The 20,941-nt window shown below is 38.7% G+C and overlaps 1 protein-coding gene across 2 annotated transcripts in view; it reads right to left on the reverse strand.

Moving 5' to 3' along the window:
- Positions 1–20,941, reverse strand: part of grid1a (glutamate receptor, ionotropic, delta 1a) — a 327,001-nt gene that overhangs the window by 122,167 nt on the left and 183,893 nt on the right. For both annotated transcript variants that reach the window (XM_037781636.1, XM_037781637.1), the window contains exon 3: positions 10,461–10,745. In XM_037781636.1, coding sequence (XP_037637564.1) covers positions 10,461–10,745 — 285 coding nt within the window. The remainder of the gene's footprint in view (positions 1–10,460; positions 10,746–20,941) is intronic.

Below are 20,941 nucleotides of genomic sequence, written 5' to 3' on the forward strand. Positions count from 1 at the left end.
TCTGTTATAACTGAATCAAATTATGTGTTGAAAATGTACAATGGCAAATGGAACCAGAACGAAGTTGTTTACATAATGTGCCTTTTATGCAACTGATGCATTGGTGGAGACTGGACTGAATCAGATCTCCCGACACACTTCATTACACAGAGCTACACTTTGCCCCTGAGGTCAGGGAAGCCAGCTGTTTAAGCTGTGCTACTGCAGAGTCTGGTGTTGCTCTCACCATCAAAAAAAAAACAAAAGGATTAAAGAAACATGATTGATCATAATGATAATTGTGCAGATAAGTGTAATATAGATAATGAGGTTTTGAACAATTCTTTGTGCGTTGTGCTACAGTGTGATGCCCGGGGGCTATGTGCAAGAAGGTGCTCTATCTTTTCTAGCATCTGCTTTTTTGTAGACGAACGCAACACCAGCAAATTGATGACACAGCAGTGCTGCGAAAACACAGCCTTATCATGCCATATCCAGAGATGCATCAGTTCACTGCTAATTTATGTGTTCGATAAAGATGGCCTTGGTATAGCAATCATGCTTCTAATTAACATGTTCATTCTGACAGTCTTTCATTTTGGTATGAGTTTTATCAGATTTAAAAAAAATAATAGAACAAGATGATCTTTCTGATCTCTGAAAGAATAAAAACCTTCCATCTTTCTATAAGCAGTTACTATATCAAACATTACACTAAACGGAGATACACAGACTGAGCACTTTGATGATCATAAGGCATGTTTCCATCAAACAGTCCAGTTCAGATCAATTCAGTTCATTACACATTAGAGCGATTATTTATTTTATTATTATTTCAATTAGAAAAGTTGTGGATGGTACCAATAGAACCACTCCATTTCTGTGTACCACCTCGGTCGAGGCTCCAAGCAAGTTTTGCCGACTAGAAGGTGGAGTTAAAACACTGCAGACCACTGATTGATCGGAGAGAATAGTCAATAGATACTAACGGCACAAACCCGCGATTTTCAAATAGCCAAACTGCCGTCATTCAATTTTTAATTCACTCGACCCAGATTATAAAAAAAGTCAGCTCGCAAAGCTACGGCGTACGATTGACATAGTGCAGACGTTTCTCTGTTTGGTTACCGTTGAAATGATTCAGTGAGTGTGTTGTTGAAGATAATGTCAGGGCAGTTTCATGCGCCACCGCTATGGCCGTCAGCTGAGAATCGCGTACGCCTACAGTGAGGGGGTAACATCCGCTGTGGAAAATCATCAAGAGAAAAGGACCTGGCACCAAAAGTGTGTCAAGTCGAGCAGAGCCGCATCATGCAGTGAAAACACGGTTACAGATCAAGACGTCTTGAACATAGTCTCAGTTAAGGGGGAAAAAAAACACATGCCATGGCAGTGCAGACAAGATTCTTGTCCAAAATATGAATGTACTGTAAATGCTATTTAAGGGTTAAATAAAGTCTAGACGTTCAGTGCATCAGCCAGTGAGTCATTTGTTTTAATGTCACATGTTGTATGTATAAACTAATATGACAAAAGCATCGCAGTACTTGATAAACCATCTCAATGTGCCTTGCAGAGATGTTATTGTAATTTAAAATAAAAATAGCCATATCTGCAGAATAATGACATATTACAGGTAATGTAACAACAAGTTTTCTGCTCTGGTTTATGAGTCAGGATAACAGCTAGGAATGCACCGATTAGACTGTTCAGTCCCGATACTGATAGCGATACCTGGGCTTTGGGTATCAGCCAATATTGAGTACCGATCCGCTACCAGTGTTTACTTAATAAGCTGTATGCCTCACTGTGTGGAAGTGACTGGGATCATTCTTTTTTGTGTAAGAAATCATCAGGCTTGACTTAAACATTGCTTTCCTAACTCTGTAAAACAAAATGTAACAAACAAATACATACATACATTTAGTGAATTGTTATTTATGATTAAAATAATAAATCGTACACCAGCATCTTGGCAAAAAAAAAATCTTTAAAATGAACAGGACTTAATTCAGCAACAAATTGGTCAAAACTTAAACAGGATTTCAAATTCCAGTATAAAATGCATATAGTATATAAACATTGAATTGAATTTGATAGATCAGCCCCATTGTCGTGATAACCGATCCAGCTATTTGAGTCAGTATCGGCCCGATATCTGATCCGTTATCGGTAGAGGTGGATCCCTAATAACAGCAAAGTTTCCTATATAAAGGTACTGCTATTTGCTACTGGAATAAAACAAAAGATTTACCATGCCACCAAATGTTACCAAAACTCCAGAGGGTAATCTCAGGTTTGTGTAGGGATGGGTATCGAAACCCGGTATTAAATTGGCACCAGTGCTAAATTATTAAAAACCGTAGTACTGATAAGGTGTAATTTATTATCACGCTGCACCATCTCCTCTGCTCTGCTCCTCTGCACACAAAAGCAAAGTCAGCGAACAGCAGAGCAGAGAGGCCTCGGTGGAAACAGGTGAAGTGAAGAAAACTTGAAGATTACTCGAGTTGATGACAACTACGCTGTAAGTGCAATGAAACCTTTGCTTTTTACAATACACCTCTTCAACAATCATTAACATGTAAACATGTAGAAGAGCAATATTTTAATCTGCTCTGTCTGCGGTCTCTCATCCGCTGCCACTATGTTTTAGCACAGCGTCTGCTGTCTGTATGTAGTCTTACTGTTTAGCTTAGTTTGCCACATTTCTTAAAATTCTAGCTGCTGTTAGAGACAAAGCAGCCCCTCCTCTCTCTACCAGCGGTAACGTTACCTGCAGGCAGTGAATCACATCAGCAGAGGGAGGAGGAAGGACTGATACTGACTCATGTCTGTGGTCTTCATTCTTTATAAACTTCACTCAGGAATATGAATTATTTTATTGACATTTTAGATTTGTTTCTAGTGATATATTATTGAGTTTATATAGTGACGTTGCTGTTGTAAACAATACCGTTGCTGCTCTAGAAACAAATTGTTATATTTAAAATATAAATAAGTTATAATCCTCTTCTGAATTTATTCTTTTTTTTTAAAAAATTGCAATTTTTTAGTATTGAAAAAGAATCGATAAGAGTATCGTTAACGAACAGAATCAATAACGAGTGTCGATAACAGTAGTAGAATTGATAAAATCCTAACAACACCCATCCATAGGTTTGTGACAAAGCATGGATTTTGATAATGTTACAGTAGCTCTGGTGCTCGAAAGCAGCTTACTTTATCATCATTTGTTGATTGGCTGAAAGCACTTGCACTGGCGGGCGTGATTATAGTTTGGTGGGCAAACAGCTCCGGTATTTTTGTCATTAGTTGACAGAAAATGTATCAAAAATAATTTTGAAAGCAAAAATGACAAAAATGAAATTCACTGGTTCCACATTCTGAAATGTGATTTTGTGATTTTTCTTAGTCTTATATGATTGTAAAATTAAACTCTTTTCAAATGTTGGATAGGAAATCTTGAGAGGCATTTTTTAATCAATAATGAAAAAAAAGCGTTAGTAGTAGCGCTTAATGAAACTAAAGATGTATCTGTGTAAACTATTAAACTAAATAGACTAGTTCTGTACTAGTGTTGGACCTGCTGCCCTTTCCATGTTAAACATACTGTAGACTGGAAAGAGAAGACAGGGAGGCTTTGACAAGATCCCACCTGATAGAACCTGATCTGAGCTCCGGTGCTGTGAGTTAAATTACATAATCTCATTTCTGCTCTTTGATTATCGCTGATCTGACAGCATGAGTTGGAAATGATGTGATGTTCAACATCTGTCCATATGAAGGTCTAGCAATGATGGAAAAGGTGGTGGGAGAACAGTAGTAACACAGATTAAAGTAGTTTCTGAACAGCTGGCAATGCAATATACCCTTTATTTATAAATGAAAACAATGCATAGCCCTGGAGATTCACTTTAAATAAAATAAAAGCAAATCACTAAATGAAAGAGAACATAAGTATTTTACTTTTCTATATATCCATTGGAGAAACTGTACATTTCCATATATTAGGTACATTTCAATTTTGAAATTCATCCATTGAAAGCAAAAGCAAAGAAAAACAAAAAATAACGATAAACCACCTGATAGTCCATTCTGAATGTTTTTGTTCACTTTAAGTAGATGCCTTTGTTTTTAACTTAACCCACATCATTAAGAGAAATAATTTAATTGACCAAAGAAATCAATGTGTGTTCAAACAATGTTTCTAACTTTAAATTAAGTATAATTGACCAAATGCTGTCTAATTAATGTTGTGCATTTTTCCTCTATTTCTTCTTCAGGTAACAATTATGTGAGCAAACTTTACTGAGTAACTTTGCATTGAGTTTTACACTTTATTTTGAGTGTTTAACATAAACCATCAACCTGTTTTTATACGCATTTTCAATTTGAGCATAATTGCATCATTGGGCAAAAATTTCCATATCAACATTTGAGCATATTGTAATTCAAGTGTTCTGAGAGAAAACTAAACTTCTGCACCTCCTCATGGCTCTGTTTTCAGGCTTTAAAAAACTTTGGCCAATCACAGGTAATTACAGAGAGAGAGAGAGCGTTCCTATTGGCTGTTCATTCAACAGAGGCAGCTGTCAATCATTGCTTGGTATTTCCTCAACTGATCTCAACATGGCTGCCTGGTCACAAACGTTCTCATTTTACAGCTAAACAGTACGCTGCAATAAGAATTACAGAAAGAGAATCTTGATTCATATTTCATCAGCGCTGCTTAGTTTGACCGTTTGATCGCAAGTGATTGACAGCTGCTCAGAGACGACAAGGCTTCAGCTCGGCTCTGATTGGTCGTTTTCCTCCGGTCTATGAAATCTTGCAGATGCCATTAGGAGCACCAGAGGACACAGGAGGACACAGAGGCACATGATTTTCTCCAGATTACCTGTCTCATGCACTACTTTCAGGATATAGTGACCGTTTTATAAAAATAACTTTTTTTAAATCATATTTGCTCCAACCTGCCTACTCCAGCTTTAAGCTCCATACCAACGGTGGAGCACATTCACAGATGTATTTTTCATTTCTCCCGATTAGACCTCTCCTCAGGACTGTGTGAGACTGACAACTCCCTGACTCTCTTGTTAACTTTGTTGCACATGCTAAAGCACAACACCTTTGTGATTCTTTGGGGTGTACAGACTTTGGCTACCTCAGCAAATCCACAGGATATTCTCCAACACAGCTAAAACTGAAAAGATGTCTAATCAGCCGGATCAACTGACAGCCCCAGAGCGGGTGCGCAGTGCTCGTTATTGAACCTCAGTACTTTTTTTGGTATCGACCGAAATATGTCCATTAAACCAAGTCTCAAAACCTGTCAAATACCAAAAGCTGGCATCCAAATGTCAGATTCATGATCTTGTTTACTTCTTCATTCTTTGATCGTTTTCTCATTTCAATCAAAATGCTAACAATTTTGAAACTGTTTTGTTTAGGAAAAGTTCTTATATGGCTAGTTGTGATTGGACAGTGTCTAAGATTTGAAAAGATTGACTTCTTTTATTGAATGAAAACAGGGTTTTGTAGAAAAACGTGTTTATATATATTTTTATAAGGCTGTCAAAGTTAATGTGATAAAGCTTTAACGCAAATTCGTTTTAACACCACTAATTTATTTAGCACATTAACATAACTTGCAATTTTTAGGTTGTACTGGACTCAAGTGGGTTTTAAAGCTAGAGTAAAGATACTGGTATCATATGAAACTACAAAACCTAAAAAAATCCATTATTATCAACCATTTCATACTAGCTTGTCGGGAAAGAGGCTAAATAAGGCTCCAAACTCGCATTAATGTTGGCGAGGACAAACTGTTGTCGCCATTTTCAAAGGAGTCCCTTGACCTTTGACCTCAAGATATGTGAATGAAAAAATTGCCAGTTTTCTTTTATGCTAAGTGCAGTAGTTTCTGGACAATATTTGTCATTGTTTTGTTAATGGATTACCAATAATAAAATATACATACATATGCATAAATCAAACATATTTGCCCAAACACATGTTGATAAGAGTATTAAATACTTGGCAAATCTTACTTTAAGGTACATTTGAACAGATAAAAAATGTGCCATTAATTTGCAATTAATCATGGACAATCATGAGATTAATCGCGATTACATATTTTAATCGATTGACAGCCCGAACTTTTTAACCTAAAAAAGAAGTCTTGTTTTGCATTGTTTCAGGTATTGTTACAGCACTAGCAGTGAAAAATACACATACAACTCATACAACTCGAATCAGGTTTGAGATGGTTTGTGTAAACACTGATTACATTTATCATTGCACCATGTTACTCATTACCACGCACAAATACATAATCTGAATAGAACTGAATGAACTGCTGCAGCTGCTTCTTTCTATTCGTACGTCTAAAGTTCAGCATTCGCTATCTCTTTAAATACTAAGTGCCAACACAGATTTACAGACAGCACTTTTCTCTCCAGGCAGTGGTGTGGGTCACTGTAGTACTGCTTCAAGGCAGGCACCAAGGGTATTTTGACTGTTCTGTGATGAGGATCCTAATTAGCCGCTACATTCCTTAATTTAACGAGTGCAGAGTTAAACAGTGTAACACAAGCACAAATGTCAACGGTGTCGACTTTGTAGCACCTAATTTAACTGGCTTAAAAAGGCCGTTTTGTTAGAGCTGGTATTCCCATCAACTATTTCTTACCGACGGCGCCTTGTTACGCCGAGCCTTCATGCGTTAGACATAGGTTCCCTCTCACAGGACTTGCAATTTAAGGCTATAGTGCACTGTGCTGGGGTGAGATGTTATACATAAAGAGTTTCTGATAGGATATGATTCAATGAGTTCTCTCTGAAACTGATTTGAAAATTTCTTAAAGTGCAGATGGATGGATAGATAGAAAGCAAGACAGACAGTCAGATAGAGAGCTGGCTAGTCAACAAATAAATACAGTAGAAACTGCTTATGGTGATCACGGTTACATTGATCAACCGCTTATATGGATCAAAAAGTTTGGGACGGAATCACTCCTATACATACAAATGTTATAAATGTTACAAATAATTTGCGTATAGTAATCAAGTTGTCCACTTACAGTGTATTTTTGTGTCTTTTCATACAGGAAAACATATGGAAAAACATTTTTAAACTACGTAAGACTAACGTTAATTCAATTTTCGTTTTGATTTTTACTTTACTCCCTTGATACTTTGCCTCGCGGACCGACTGCTTTCAGGTTGGATACCTGAGGCTGATGCTGCGTGCTGAATAAAATAACAATATGCACGGGGAAAGTACCTGTGGTTGAAGCAGCCCTCGTCAGGTGGATTGATAATGCCTCATCACGTAATGCCCCCAAAGTGAAACCCTGCCGACCGGCTCCTCTGCACCGCAGCACCGGCAGCTCATGCAGCCCGTCTCCCTCCATACCTCTACCAAATGAGAGAACGAGGAACCCCGGCAAAGGGGCGCCGTTCTACATGCACGCTCGCGATGCAGAGCCGGCAAAAAAAATGAAAAGCGTCACCCTTGATGAGGGAAAAGGCAGAAGAATTGGCAGTGAACCGGTAAATGGCAAAGCGGTCCGTTTCATTACTTTGTATCCATGTAATAAATATACAAATATCAATTAGACGGTAATTTGCATTAGAATAGGTGCACAACAACAAAAATATGGTTCTAATAATCATCCGCTTATAGTGATCAATTTGACCAGGACAGACATCATCACTATAAGCGGTTTCCACTGTAGTGTAAAAGAAAGACTGATAGATAGCAAGACGGCTGGTAAGACTGACAGAGAGCATAAGATGGGTATTGGTGGGAGAGTTATTAAACTGGATAAAGGATTTTCTTTTTGGAAGAAATCTTCAAGTACTGATTGGGTCAGACTTGTCAAATCAGTATACACGGCTGGAAATGGCACACCTCAAGGCAGTGTGATAAGCCCGCTATTTTTCATCATTCTGATTAATGATGTCTTCTCAGAGGTACCAGTACCTATAGGCAGGCCATAGGTTTGTGGATGATGGGGCCTTGTGGAAAAGAGGAAGGACTAATAGCATGCAATCAGGAAAGTACAATGTGCATTTGATGATGAGGTTGTAGAGTGGAGTTATGACTGAGGGTGTCGGTTCTTTTCGGCTTAACAGCTTTTTTCATCAGGAAAAGACTCAGTGTATGTGGCCTTGAATTGGATTGCGGCAGTATAGCGTATGGATCGACAGCCAGGTCTCTTACATGTATAAGGAAATTGGATGGGATTCAGGCACAGGCATTGAGAGTGTGCAGTGGGGCTTCTAAAACGTCGCCAGTACCTGCCCTACAGGTAGAAATAGTCAGACAGACAGTGACACTGCTAGTTAGATAGACACCAAGTTAGCAAGTCAGACAAACAGAAAGCTAGTCAGAAAGAGAGATATATAGATAGATAGACAGTTACAGTAGTCAGACAGACAGACAGACAGAAAGAAAGACAGAGAGATAACTGGTCAGACAGACAGCTAGTCAAAAAGAAAGAAAGGTAGATATTAGCAAGGACAGCTCGTCATACAAACAGATAGATAGAAAGATAGACAGATGCTCTTCCATAGTGGGATTTTAATCGATCCAACTCAATGCTGAGGCTGCACTTACTACAAAGAATGTCAATGTCAGAAACAAATCCAAGGACAGATCTCTGTACATTCACAGAGGCCGTAGGGTCCAGCCTGTGAGGTGGAAACTTGTATGGCGTTAGTGTGTGGATGTATTCCCTTGAGGGCTTGCTTTACTATACACTTTATCAACAGTAGCTACTAGCTTCTACAATACTGGAAAAAATAAAACAGATTTACGCCCTCTTCTAGATTGCACTCTTCCAAGTAGTAAAAAAGATTAGCCAGCAGTGGCAAAGTATCATCTGAGAAATGCCAATGCAGCAATATTCTCTTCATCTTTCTGCCCCTGTACGGTCTTGCCAATCACTCCTCGATCCACGATCCTTTGCTTTTAACCAAAACGTGGGTCAGGAAAGGTCTGGTCCACGGGGGCGTCGTGGTGAGAATAATTAAACACATTTGAGAATATATAAAGAACTGTTGGGACACCGTCATTCTCTGGTGCTTCAAATGAGCCAATTAGGCTCAGGCTGGTTTCTTCATGAGGATGCTACTAAGGGTGAATGCGGCAATGAGATCTTGTTTTTCCCCACAATTTCTACTGAACTTTGATTTTTTTTTTTTTAGCAGCGTGCATGTACAGCAATGTGTGTGTTTATGTGTGTGTGTCTGTGTGGGAGTGGTGATGTTCTTTTATCTTAGTTCCCACTCCATGTATTCTTTTCAGCATATGAATTCTTAGTGTTGATGCGGCTTTACTTCAGCCTGATTTCCCCCTGACATTGGAGATGGTTTTAAAGCATTGACATTTAAATGAAAGAGCTGAAATAATCTTACATACAATGTTTACTAAGGGTGGGATAAAAAAAATCGGTTCACCTATATATCGCTTTTTTTATTTTACGAATTTGAAATCAATTTTTTAATGCCAAAATTAATATAAGTGCATCATTTGAGTCTATGCAGAGGTAGAAGGAAGTTACCGCTTTTATTGTTGTAGTCTGAGTAACGTGACGTCATATCCGTTTCGTATCAGTCAACCAAAACAAACTGAAGCCGGCCGTAACGAGAAAGTACAAAACGACGGAGGGTCTGCGTGGTTACGACCTGCATCCTCACATTTCTAAATCCAAAGTATGGAAAGACTTTGGGTTTCACACATTGCAAGGAAAAGCACAGCTAGACATCACGGCTAAAGCTGCATGCTAACTGTCATGGACAGGAAACATTATCGTATTACGGTAACGTGCGGTCAAGCCAGCCGTCACTCTCATCTCCGTGGTCAAATCGGCCAACGCTACAACTGTAGAGCATCCATATACTGACAATTATGTTAAATGCATTAAAACTGCCCCGATGGAGCTGAGAGGGGAGGTATAAAGAGAATGGAGCTGACGGGAAAGCTAGAGACGGACTTGGCGAAGTTAGCAGAAGTATACAAGTGATACTACGTCTGGTTTTAACAAAGGGAACTGTATCCACACAAAACACTTATATGGAAATAAGACTGATTGGATTATATTCACCAGAAGTATAAAATACTTATAAATTAAAAAGAAATACCACTAATTGGTGAGGGAAATGTCTTCATTCTTTGATTTTTTTTGGTTGCTGGAAAAAATGTAATAAATAATGCCTGACAATGACCGATACTGTAATGCTTTACCTATTTTCCAAAGTAAAAGTCCCTAGAAGTGTATGATTATAATTTTTCCCATGGTCTAGTTTTTAAAAAAGTTAACGTAAATCGCCATAAATTATAATATCGTATCGCAATTCTTAAAAATCCAAGTATCAAGATAGTATAGAATCGGGAAGTAGGTGTATCGTCCCAGCCCTAATGTTTACGAGATACATTTGGCCATTAACTGCTCTCATTCGTCTCAACTCACCGTAGTCGCTTTCATAAAAGATGATGAACTTCTGCCAGTGTAGCTCTGAGATGAGGGTGAGCAGGACGTCGTTGATTCGAACAGGTGGACGGGCGGCCAAGGTGTAGCTCTCTCCTTCTGGGCTGGGGTTGAGCTGGCAGGCGGTGCGGGGCGTGCCGTCGCCATTTCTCTGGATGAAGAGGTGGGGAATGTGCATTGCATCCGTCAGAGACTGTAGGGCACTTGCGGCCGCACAGCCCGTGGATGTGACCAGAGCGAGGATCCCCTGGTTCATCAGCTCACATGCTGGATGGAGGAAAGAATAAATGGAGGGAAGGAGGAGAAGGAATAAGATAAAACATGGTTAGATATGTATTTCACGTCAATTCAAACTGTTATCAAGGTTTTCATTTAAAAAATCTCTCAGGTTTTAAGAGCGCTGTACATTATTCAAGAAAGTGTGCTCTACTGGTTTTATGAATTCAATACGGTTCTTTGTGTATCCTACTTAGGATTACGTCTGAGCCTCTGCAGTCGAGAACAGATCAGAGAAAGGAGGGGGTTCATACTGAAGTTGTATGATAATGCGTAAATGAGAGATTCAGTGGGGGGCATCCTCTAATGATTAGAGTCTAATCCTTGTCCCCAGACAAAACTGAGACAGCTGATTAAAGCAAAAATGCTCGCACAAGTCAACAGTCACTTGAAAACAGCAGATGAATCAGAGAGCTACAGGAGTCAGTGTGGTTCTCAGCAAAAGCACAGAACAGCGAGTCACAAATCAGGAATATTTTAGCTGGATGCAGAAAGTTAGATGCAAAATGATGCCTCAAATGAGTATGAGCTAAACTTTGTCCCATATGGTGAAAATCTGTAAACCAGCACAGACTCAGACTGCAGACACATACTTGTAATGTTTGTGGTGGGTCTTAACGTCTCGACATTTTTATTTACACGTGTTATTTGGGCGGAATCTGTTTTAGATCCTCTTAGGGCCGGTCAGCATGTCTGCTGGAACAAAATGCCAAATATCTTTTAACCCTCTGAAACCCACAATAGACATGTTTTTGTCTTTTTTTACAGGGTCCTTACGGGGAGATAGCAGGTCAGCAATAGATGTCATACAGAAGTAGTGTACATCATCTGAAAGCTGGGAACCCGAAGATTAATTTGAGATGCAGCGCAGCACTGTGTGTCAAGTTGTTGTAGTCATAAACCAGATTTGGTGCTAAATTTAACAATTTTTTATCACTCGAGAATTGATAAAATGATCAATAATCCCTAAAAAATACCACATTAAGACATCAAGACCTTGAAAGAAAAAGCCATGCTGTGATTTGGTATCACAAACTTTTGACATTTGGAGATTTCTGCAAAAATTGTATTTTTCGCGATTGGATAGCAAGCACTTCTGTTCTGGAAAGTGCTCTGAAACCCCCTTATTATCAATTTACCTAGGAATGCCATCCATCCTCTGAATGCCCTGGGTCTTTAGTTTGTGGCTGCACAATTTTATGAGGTTGTGATTATCCTAGAGGTCACCACAGGTCATTTTATACAGTGAGGTCAAGTTTCAAAAATCGGTCTCAATACAGTGAAATGTCTACTATGGGGACTAACATCATCACACATGAATACAATTGGGCTCATTGGATCCACAAGAGTCTTAGCTTTACAGTAATACCCAACGTATGTCATTATAAGACTGTTTGGGGACCCAAGTATGCAGAAATAACAAAAACAAAAATAACTGCATGGTGTTTGCCCCAAACTGCATGTGGTTATCATAAAGTGGGCATGTTTATAAAGGGGAGACTCGTGGGTACCCATAGAACCCGTTTTCCTTCACATATCTTGAGATCAGAGGTCAAGGAACCCCTTCAAATATGGCAATGATATATTCATTCTAGCTCTAAAACTGAGCCTGCTACAGCCTGTAAAAGACAGTAAAGTCGATTGGGATGGCATGCAATCCCGCGGGTCTCAGGGGTTAAAAGCCAAAATGCCATCTTCGACATTATTAATATGTCTGAAATTGACGGGAAAAGCTGCTCCATCTAAGTGGAGGTAAATATTTAATGAGAGTGGGTAGACTTGAATTTGCTGTGATATGACATATCAGGCACTCATTATTTGCTCTTCAAATTATCCGACAGTTGATCAATGGCCTAAAAAGATGATTCATTCTACCAAAATGACAATATGTTTAGGCTAGGGCTTTCAATCGATTAAAATATTCAATAGCGATTAATCACATGATTGTCCATAGTTAATTGTGATTAATCCCAAATTGATTGCACATTTTTTATCTGTTCAAAATGTACCTTAAAGGGAGATCTGTCAAGTATTTAATACTCTTATCAACGTGGAAGTGGGCAAATAGGTTTGCTTTAGGCAAATGTATGTACATATTTATTATTGGAAATCAATTAACAACAGAAATCAATGACAAATATTGACCAGAAACCCTCACAGGTACTGCATTTAGCATAAAAAAAATATGCTCAAATCATAACATGGCAAACTCAAGCCCAACAGATAACAACAGCTGTCAGTGTGTCAGTGTGCTGACTTGCCCATAACTGCATGTGATTATCATAAAGTGGGCATTTCTGTAAAGGGGAGACTCGTGGGTACCCATAGAACCCATTTTCATTCACATATCTTGAGGTCAGAGGTCAAGGAACCCCTTTGAAAATGGCCATGCCAGTTTTTCCTCGCCAAAATTGAGTTTGGAGCGTTATTTAGCCTCCTTTGCGTCAAGCTAGTATGACATGGTTGGTACCAATGGATTCCTTAGGTTTTCTGGTTTATGATATGCATATGATACCAGTATCTAGCTTTAAAACTGAGCCCGCTACAACCTAAAATTAACAAGTTGTGTTGATTGGTTAAAGAAATTAGTGGCATTAAAACAAATTTGCATTGAAGTGTTATTATTGCGTCAACTTTGACAGCCATAGTGCATACTTAAGATAGTTAAAATGTCTTTGCTATCACAGTAAACAAGTACTATACAACACATTTTAACAATGTATTTTGAACACAATTTCATACCTCTATCTTTAGTACAGTTATGTGTAGTGTAAAAGTAACATACATTCATAGGCTATTTTACTTTTTACTACAGTTTTCAAGTGCATTTGAAACATTTATCTGCAGAAAAAATATTCACACTCTCAGGTTTGATATAGGCTAACCGTGCATAGAATAAGGCAATTTTTCAAGACAAGATTTATTCTAAAGCAATATCACTTTCTCAGTCGAAACCACGGCTTATATTACTCTCATTTATCTTCGAGGACGAATTCATATTCATAATTGTTGACCCTATACTCTTGACCTACCCTTCTTGTGGAGTATATAGCCTCCAAAAGAAGAGTATTTTATATAATTTCTTAGGTTAAAAGATGCAATACACAGAAATAGGCAATTAGCAGAAAAAGAGAAAGTGATGTGAATCTGAATCCAAAACCGTTTTAATGAAGAATATTAAATTTGCATGTAATTTTGGGCTCTATCTCTGTTATGAGCTGCATAATCATCTACTACAGGGATTGTCTAATTTTGCATGTAACACGGGACAGGCTACTGCAAATTCTGCCTTTAAAATTCAAGTCACCATTTCTCACACAGCAGGGCTCTTCCAATTTCGGTATAAACAGCTGAACATATTGTACAAAACAGCAATTAAATGTTCTCTCACTGCATTTCATAATAGCACCTAATTATGCAATCTAGTTCAATGTCTGCAAAATGTAGCACAACAGCACTGCGGTCCAACAAGACCATATGATATCAACAAACCCTACAGAACCCCTTGATATTGAGCATTTTATAGAGCACAAGGATTGCACGGCAAGAAAATGCAGGTATGATTCCATTAAATTAAATCCGCCATGATACCAGAGGAAGGCGTGAAAAAGGAGGTGAAGAAAAAGGAGGGGGATTTTGGAGAAAAGGCATTAAGGATGAGGCGAGAGAATGAATGATGATAAGAGCGGGTGTTCTGTGAATGGAGCCATACTGGGAGAGGGTTGTGTATGAGTGTGTGCATGTATGGCAGAGGGGGAGGACTATTAATGTGACAAATGACGATTTCATTTACTGACTGCAAGCACAGGAGTACATTAAGGCTCCGTAAATCACGAGTACAGGGGCAACTTAATAACATGCCGAGGAGGAGCTGGAAAGTAGGAATGTCAGGTAGAGGGAGATGCGCTGTAGGTAAAGTAGAACAAGGAAGTGAGCGCAAGAGAAATAGAGGGATTATTTGTAGCTTTTTGCATGAATGCTCAGGAGAGTACAAGAAAAGAGTTCTCCAGAGCAGGAAGTGTGTGTGTACGCCACAGAAATAAACAATTACATGGACGCCAGCATGTGCCACCAGGGCACTTGGCAAAACATTCCTTTGTGCGACATGAAATGTTAATACTCCGCTCAGCGGGAAGCCATGTGATTGACAGTAATACAAATCTAGAGCACGCTTTAACGCTGATCCAGTGTCTAAATGTGTCAAGTGATAACAATAAACTGTGTGCTGTACTACCCATTGAAAACAGAGACAGTCTGTTCCTGACAGTTGCTGGTGTTATTGAGTGCTACAAGAATGAGTCCTAAAAAACGGAAATGAGTTAGCATTTTAACACTTACGGTTCCCTCGTCTGGAAGACAATGTTTTTTTTTAATGGGTTTTTAGTTAGATGCCTGAAATAAGGTCTGTGGTTAACACAAGCTGAAGAGATTTTAACGTTTTGTTCTACGACATAAAATACGTCAGTAAATATCCAACTTGTGAATTTTGAAGCCTTTTGTATTTGTCTTAAAAAAGGCGGTTACTAACAAGTGGCTAAATGAGACTGCTAAACTTCATCATGCCGACTCGTCCACCTTTATGGCCTCATTGCATACTCACACTCATGCGACAGTGGTGTAGTTTGTTCATAGCCTAACGTTAGCTTTTTGCTTCTGGTGATTGCGTTCACACTTCAAAAATCATAATGTAGTGATAAGTATCATAAACGTTTGTTTGCAACAGAGCTTATTTTCTGCAATAACCCAATGGAAAAATCCCGTTGGCTTTTTGTCAAGGGAACTACAAAAACATCCCTGGAACACTCTATTGCTGCAAAGATTCTGCATGTACTATTGTAAAACGTTATATTAGAGCTGAAACAATTCAATGAAGTAGTCAATATCAACAAAATTAATCTGCAACAATTTTGATAATAGATCAATTGTAAACTGGCAACAACATTCTCTGATTCAAGCTTCTCAAATGTGAAGACTCGCCACTTTCCTGTGTTTTATATTAATCTAAATGGAATCTCTTTGAGGGAATCTGACAAAACAAGACATTTGAAGACGTTGCACAACTTGTAATGGACATTTTCTCACTATTTTTTTGACACTTCATAGATTAAACAAATTGATTGACACAAAGAAATAATCCAACAGATGAATATAATCATAAATTGCAGCCAAAAAATTATATAAAAATTAAATTAATTACTGTAATCAAAAGTGGTCAGAATGATTGGCAGCCTTTAATTTGTGCCTGCAGTTCTGTCAGTGTTCGCAAAATTACTACAGAACCACATCTATCATTTATGTCACTTGTTCCGCCATCTGCTGATGCAAGAAACTCCAAAAACTTCACCTTCATTTGTGCTAAAAGAACAGCGACCCATAAAGAAACATCCTTTTTTCTTTTTATGATGCCCCTACCACCCGTCCCTTGGCCACTTTTAGCCGACTGTGGCTTAAGTGTGTCTGCGGCCATTTTGGCTTGATAATGGACACCCCGGGCCCATTATACAGCAGACAGCCCACTGACAGGAGGCAGGAGCGTTCCACAGTCATTGGCAAGGATGATAATGGTGGAATAATGACTCTTAAATGTTCCCCCCGAAGTGGACAGGGACCATCACTCATTTCCTGCTAGCTATATGACATCTAATGTCAGCAGTCTTAAACATACACCTTAAAGGAGCAGCTTCTTTTGCCAGGATAAAGCATATGAGGCATCCTAAAACCATTTATCTATTATAATTCTATTGATTTGGACTAAATCGATAAATGCATAGACTGTGTTTATGGATGGCAATGGATGGGTGGAATAATTTTAAAAGAGTCAACAAGTCTACTCTAATTAGGAGTTATAATAGGGAGATGCAGACAACAGCTGCTTTCTTTGGAAAAAAAGAGATTTACTCATCTATCAAAGCCTTTCTGGAGAAGCCGTGATTTTCTTCTCAGTAATGGTATGGTTGATCGATGGATGATGAATTCAGTAGCGGTGGATGCATTTTAAAACACATCTAATCATCACTGCATATCTTTAAAACCTTGATACAATTACCGTTATAATGAGATCATGTATTTTCCCTTAACTGCAAATTCACAAATCAGGGAAGTGGGGCTGGGAGATTGTAAGCAAATCTTTCATGGTCCTATACTCATAATTGAAACCATTATAAAGGACATCTGCCATGCTGATTAGGGCTGATCAACAAAAGCACACACGGTATTTTTACCGCAGAAGTCGCCTCATCAGACCAGTTCAGTCATGCACGGATGGTCTAGGGAGCGGGGAAATTAGCATCAAGACACCAGGCTCAAAGAAGACATTACAACTTTGTGCCACACAATCTGTTTGCCCATGAAAACATGATGTCATCAGTGTCTTGCCCTCATTTTACCCATGTACTATGAAGGGAGGAAACAAACCACCACACCACTGATGTAGTGAATATTGCATAAATTGGGTCTGTCTTGGTGATTTCACACTCTAGATAAGACAGTCCCATTTAGTTTGCTCTGACTCAGAGCACAATCCGGGGATTCAAAGGAGTCACCACTGAGATAAACGCTGCAATGTTTTCAACACCACTCTACCCTGCAGTGACAGTGGTGTAACTCCGATCTAATTGAGACAGCTTGTAAGACGTGATTCAGAATTAAATGGTGTCTGTTTTCTATCAGTCAGAGGCAGTTTGAAAAGGCTTTGAGAGTATTCTAATGCTCCTTGTTATTTTTAGGATGAGACATATTCAAAGTATCCTCATTAGGGCTGGGACGATACATTTATCTCCCGATTCGATACTATCATGATACGTGGGTGGCGATTCCATGTGTATTGCGCTTTTTAAGTATTGCGATTCTACAAGTAAAGTGATTCGATATTACGATTTAATGCACTTTTTTAACAGTAGACCATGAGAAAGAGTTAAATCATACACTTCTAGGGACTTTTACTATCGAAAATATCAAAATTAATACAATAAAAATGTTTGATTTTCAGCATGTATGTAGTCAGAGATGTCCTAAAGTCAAATATATCAGTCATTGTCAGGCATGTATTCATACCTTTTTTTCCAGCAACGCAAAAATCAAAGAATAAAGACATTTCCCTCACAAATTAGTGGTAATTAGTCCTAAAACCCAGAAATGAGTTAGCATTTTAGCACTTCCGGTTCCCTCGTCTGGAAGTCAATGTTTTTTTTTAATGGGTTTTAATTAGATGCCTGAAATAATGTCTGTGGTTAACACAAGCTGAAGAAATTTTAATGTTTTGTTCTACGACATAAAGTACATCAAGAGATACCCCACTCGGGAATTTTGAAGCCTTTATGTGTCTTAAAAAAGGCGGTTGCTAACAAGTGGCTAAATTGTGTATGCTTCTGTTCTTGCGACCTTGTTGTAGTTCGTTTATAGCCTAACTTTTTTACTTCTGGTGATTGTATTCACACTTCAAAAAACATACAAGTGGTGCTCATTATCTTACGGAACAAAATGTGTAAGTATCATTAACGTGTGTTTGCCACAGAGCATATTTTCTGCAATAATCCAAAACCCAATGGAAAAATCCCATTGGCTTTTTGTCGAGGGAACTCAGGGTGATGTTAACTTCCTGGTTAGCCTACAAAAATATGTCATTCCTGGAGCACTCTATTAATATCTACCATACATTACATACACACCTCTGTGTACTTCATATTCCTATTACGTCGTATCATATTCCACGTCTTTTCAGCACAAATGACTGATTACAAGATAAAGTGCTGACGATATTGAGGACAGCTAAATTGGTCATTGATGGTTGTAAAGCATTCAGCAGCGACAACTGGCACAAAGTGAGTTTTTTTTTTTATGTTTTAGCTTCTGGGAGATTCATAAGAGCTTTAAATGATCCATATCACCCTCAGCTAAGAGAAGACTGGATTTTGTGTCATTTCCTCATTATGAATGGGCCCTTCCACTCTGCTTTTGGCAGCTTCCCACAACATAAAAGCTCTTCGCCACATAGACGGGAGAAATGGGAGAGATCAGTATTATATGGCAGCTGGACCACAGCTTCGTTCGACGTTTAGGTGTACAGCGGCATTGCGCCTCCGGTAAGAACGAATCATCTCTCCATCGCTCCCTCTCATTCAGTCGCTCAATCTCGTCCATGGCCCTTTCCTCACGCCTGCACTCCTGCTGTCAGACTAAGATAAGGTTACATATCCCCGTCAATACTATTGATGCTAAGACTGCCCATGTCATCTGAACTGTGAAGGAGTGTTTCATTGCTGTAAATTATACCCTCTGGACAACTGACAGGTAGAACGGATGAAATGGACTTAGTACAGTAGATACTGTTTATATAAAGGGAGTGGATACAATAACAACACATGAACAGTATACAGCACAACCCAATGCAATAGCCCTGCAATAAATATGACATTTGTGAAGCTTAGATATTCTATTTGTGGGCTGGACAGCGACACCTCACAATACAATGTGATTTAATATAACACCACCACAACCTACAGCCTCTGAAATCAGGTGGCACCTCTCTGACACAGCCTGAACAAATATTTAACCTACAGTAGAGTCATCTGAAATTGCCGGCTGGGCCGTGACAGGGCCCAGGCTGATCCGTGGCTGATCCCCGCTGGGTCCCTGCTCGGTCCTTGGTGGTATATGATCCCCCATCGATGACGTAGTGTGTGCCGTGCCGCCTCATAATGCCCTTAAGCATTCCAAGTGTGGAAATCAATTGCAATGCTTTATCTATCCACCAGAAGGAGCAGCGATTATGAAAGCTGAAACGGTTTACTGCCATCAGACTGCTGTAGTGTGACCATTTTACTTGCCACTGGAAATTTTCATCGACTCAGTTCGCCAAAAATCAGTTTTTTTTAATCATATTTGGTGTGTATGAGGGAGTGTGTTTCCATGCTGAATTTTGGTGTCTAAAATGATTCACAAGACATCAACAATATTTCCATTTGATGTAATGGTGTAGCCATAAAAACACTGAGCATTAAGTTTAAATATTTCAGTCAATGTTTACATCATATAGTCCAACTTCAATGAAGTTGAAGATAATACACAATATGTACAAAACACTGTCAGATGGAGTGGTTTTCTTTTTTTGCTTCAAAGTCATTAAAAGACAAGTCTGTAACAATTAGTATGTTTTCTTTAGTGCATAGTCACCTAATAATAAGGATCGTTGTGCTTTTGTTACCTTAGAATGAGCCCTTCATATCTACATAGGGAGCAGGTCCCCTCTCCATGGAGTCCACCATGTTTCTACAGTAGCCCAGAATGGACAACCCAGGCACTGGGCAATATAAAGATGGACGACATGACAGCTCCCCAAAAGTGAAGCCAAAACATCTTGATTGCCCCCTGGTGGCTGGCTGCTGTATACGTCATAAATCCTGCCTCCTCCATGCTAGAGGATGGGACATGGGCCAAGCTAAAAAGTCAAAGTACACGTCAAATAAATGTTTCCCCAAAGGTGGTTTCTGTCATTTTTATTAGTTATTTGATGCTATAAAAAGGGGGTGTGATATCATGATTGACAGCTGCTCTGAGTGAAGTAACGTTAGTTGCCAAGCCCAGCTGGGGACTTGTTGCGTGACATCTCAGTCCCGTCATATCCTGTTGTCTGTCTAATAAAGGAAAGAAACATTTTGATCTTGTATTTAAGAAAAGCTCTCTTTAATGAATATAACTTCATCAACATAAATAAAGTGATGACGTCTTGATGTATTCACTAAGTAAATGCAGATACATAATTTAATCCTTTTTTTTGTAACGACTTAATTAATTTAATATAATAATGTCAAAGCCAACATTTTTGTTATTGTGGTTAAATAAATTTAATTTATGGTGTTGTTAGATTGCTGATAGACCGCCTCGTTAATACAAGTACAGGCCTGCCTTTATGTGTGTCAAGCAAAAGAGCAAACAGGTTTTTTGACTGCAGTAACTTAACGCTCTGGAGTTATTGGACATGTTTGGATCACACAAGTCGAAAACAATCCTACATAGCCACCACTGGAATCAAATTCTACTAATCGTATAATACTAATAATATTAGTGTAGCCTTATCTTTATTCGCAGCTTTGCACAAATACTGGGTTCAAACTGTGGCCTACTAAGTAGCAAAAAATATATCTTTTTACATAGACCTCTGTAAAAATTATTCAGTAAGTGTGTTATTA

Source organism: Sebastes umbrosus, chromosome 10 (assembly GCF_015220745.1).
Source record: "Sebastes umbrosus isolate fSebUmb1 chromosome 10, fSebUmb1.pri, whole genome shotgun sequence".
NCBI lineage: Eukaryota > Metazoa > Chordata > Actinopteri > Perciformes > Sebastidae > Sebastes > Sebastes umbrosus.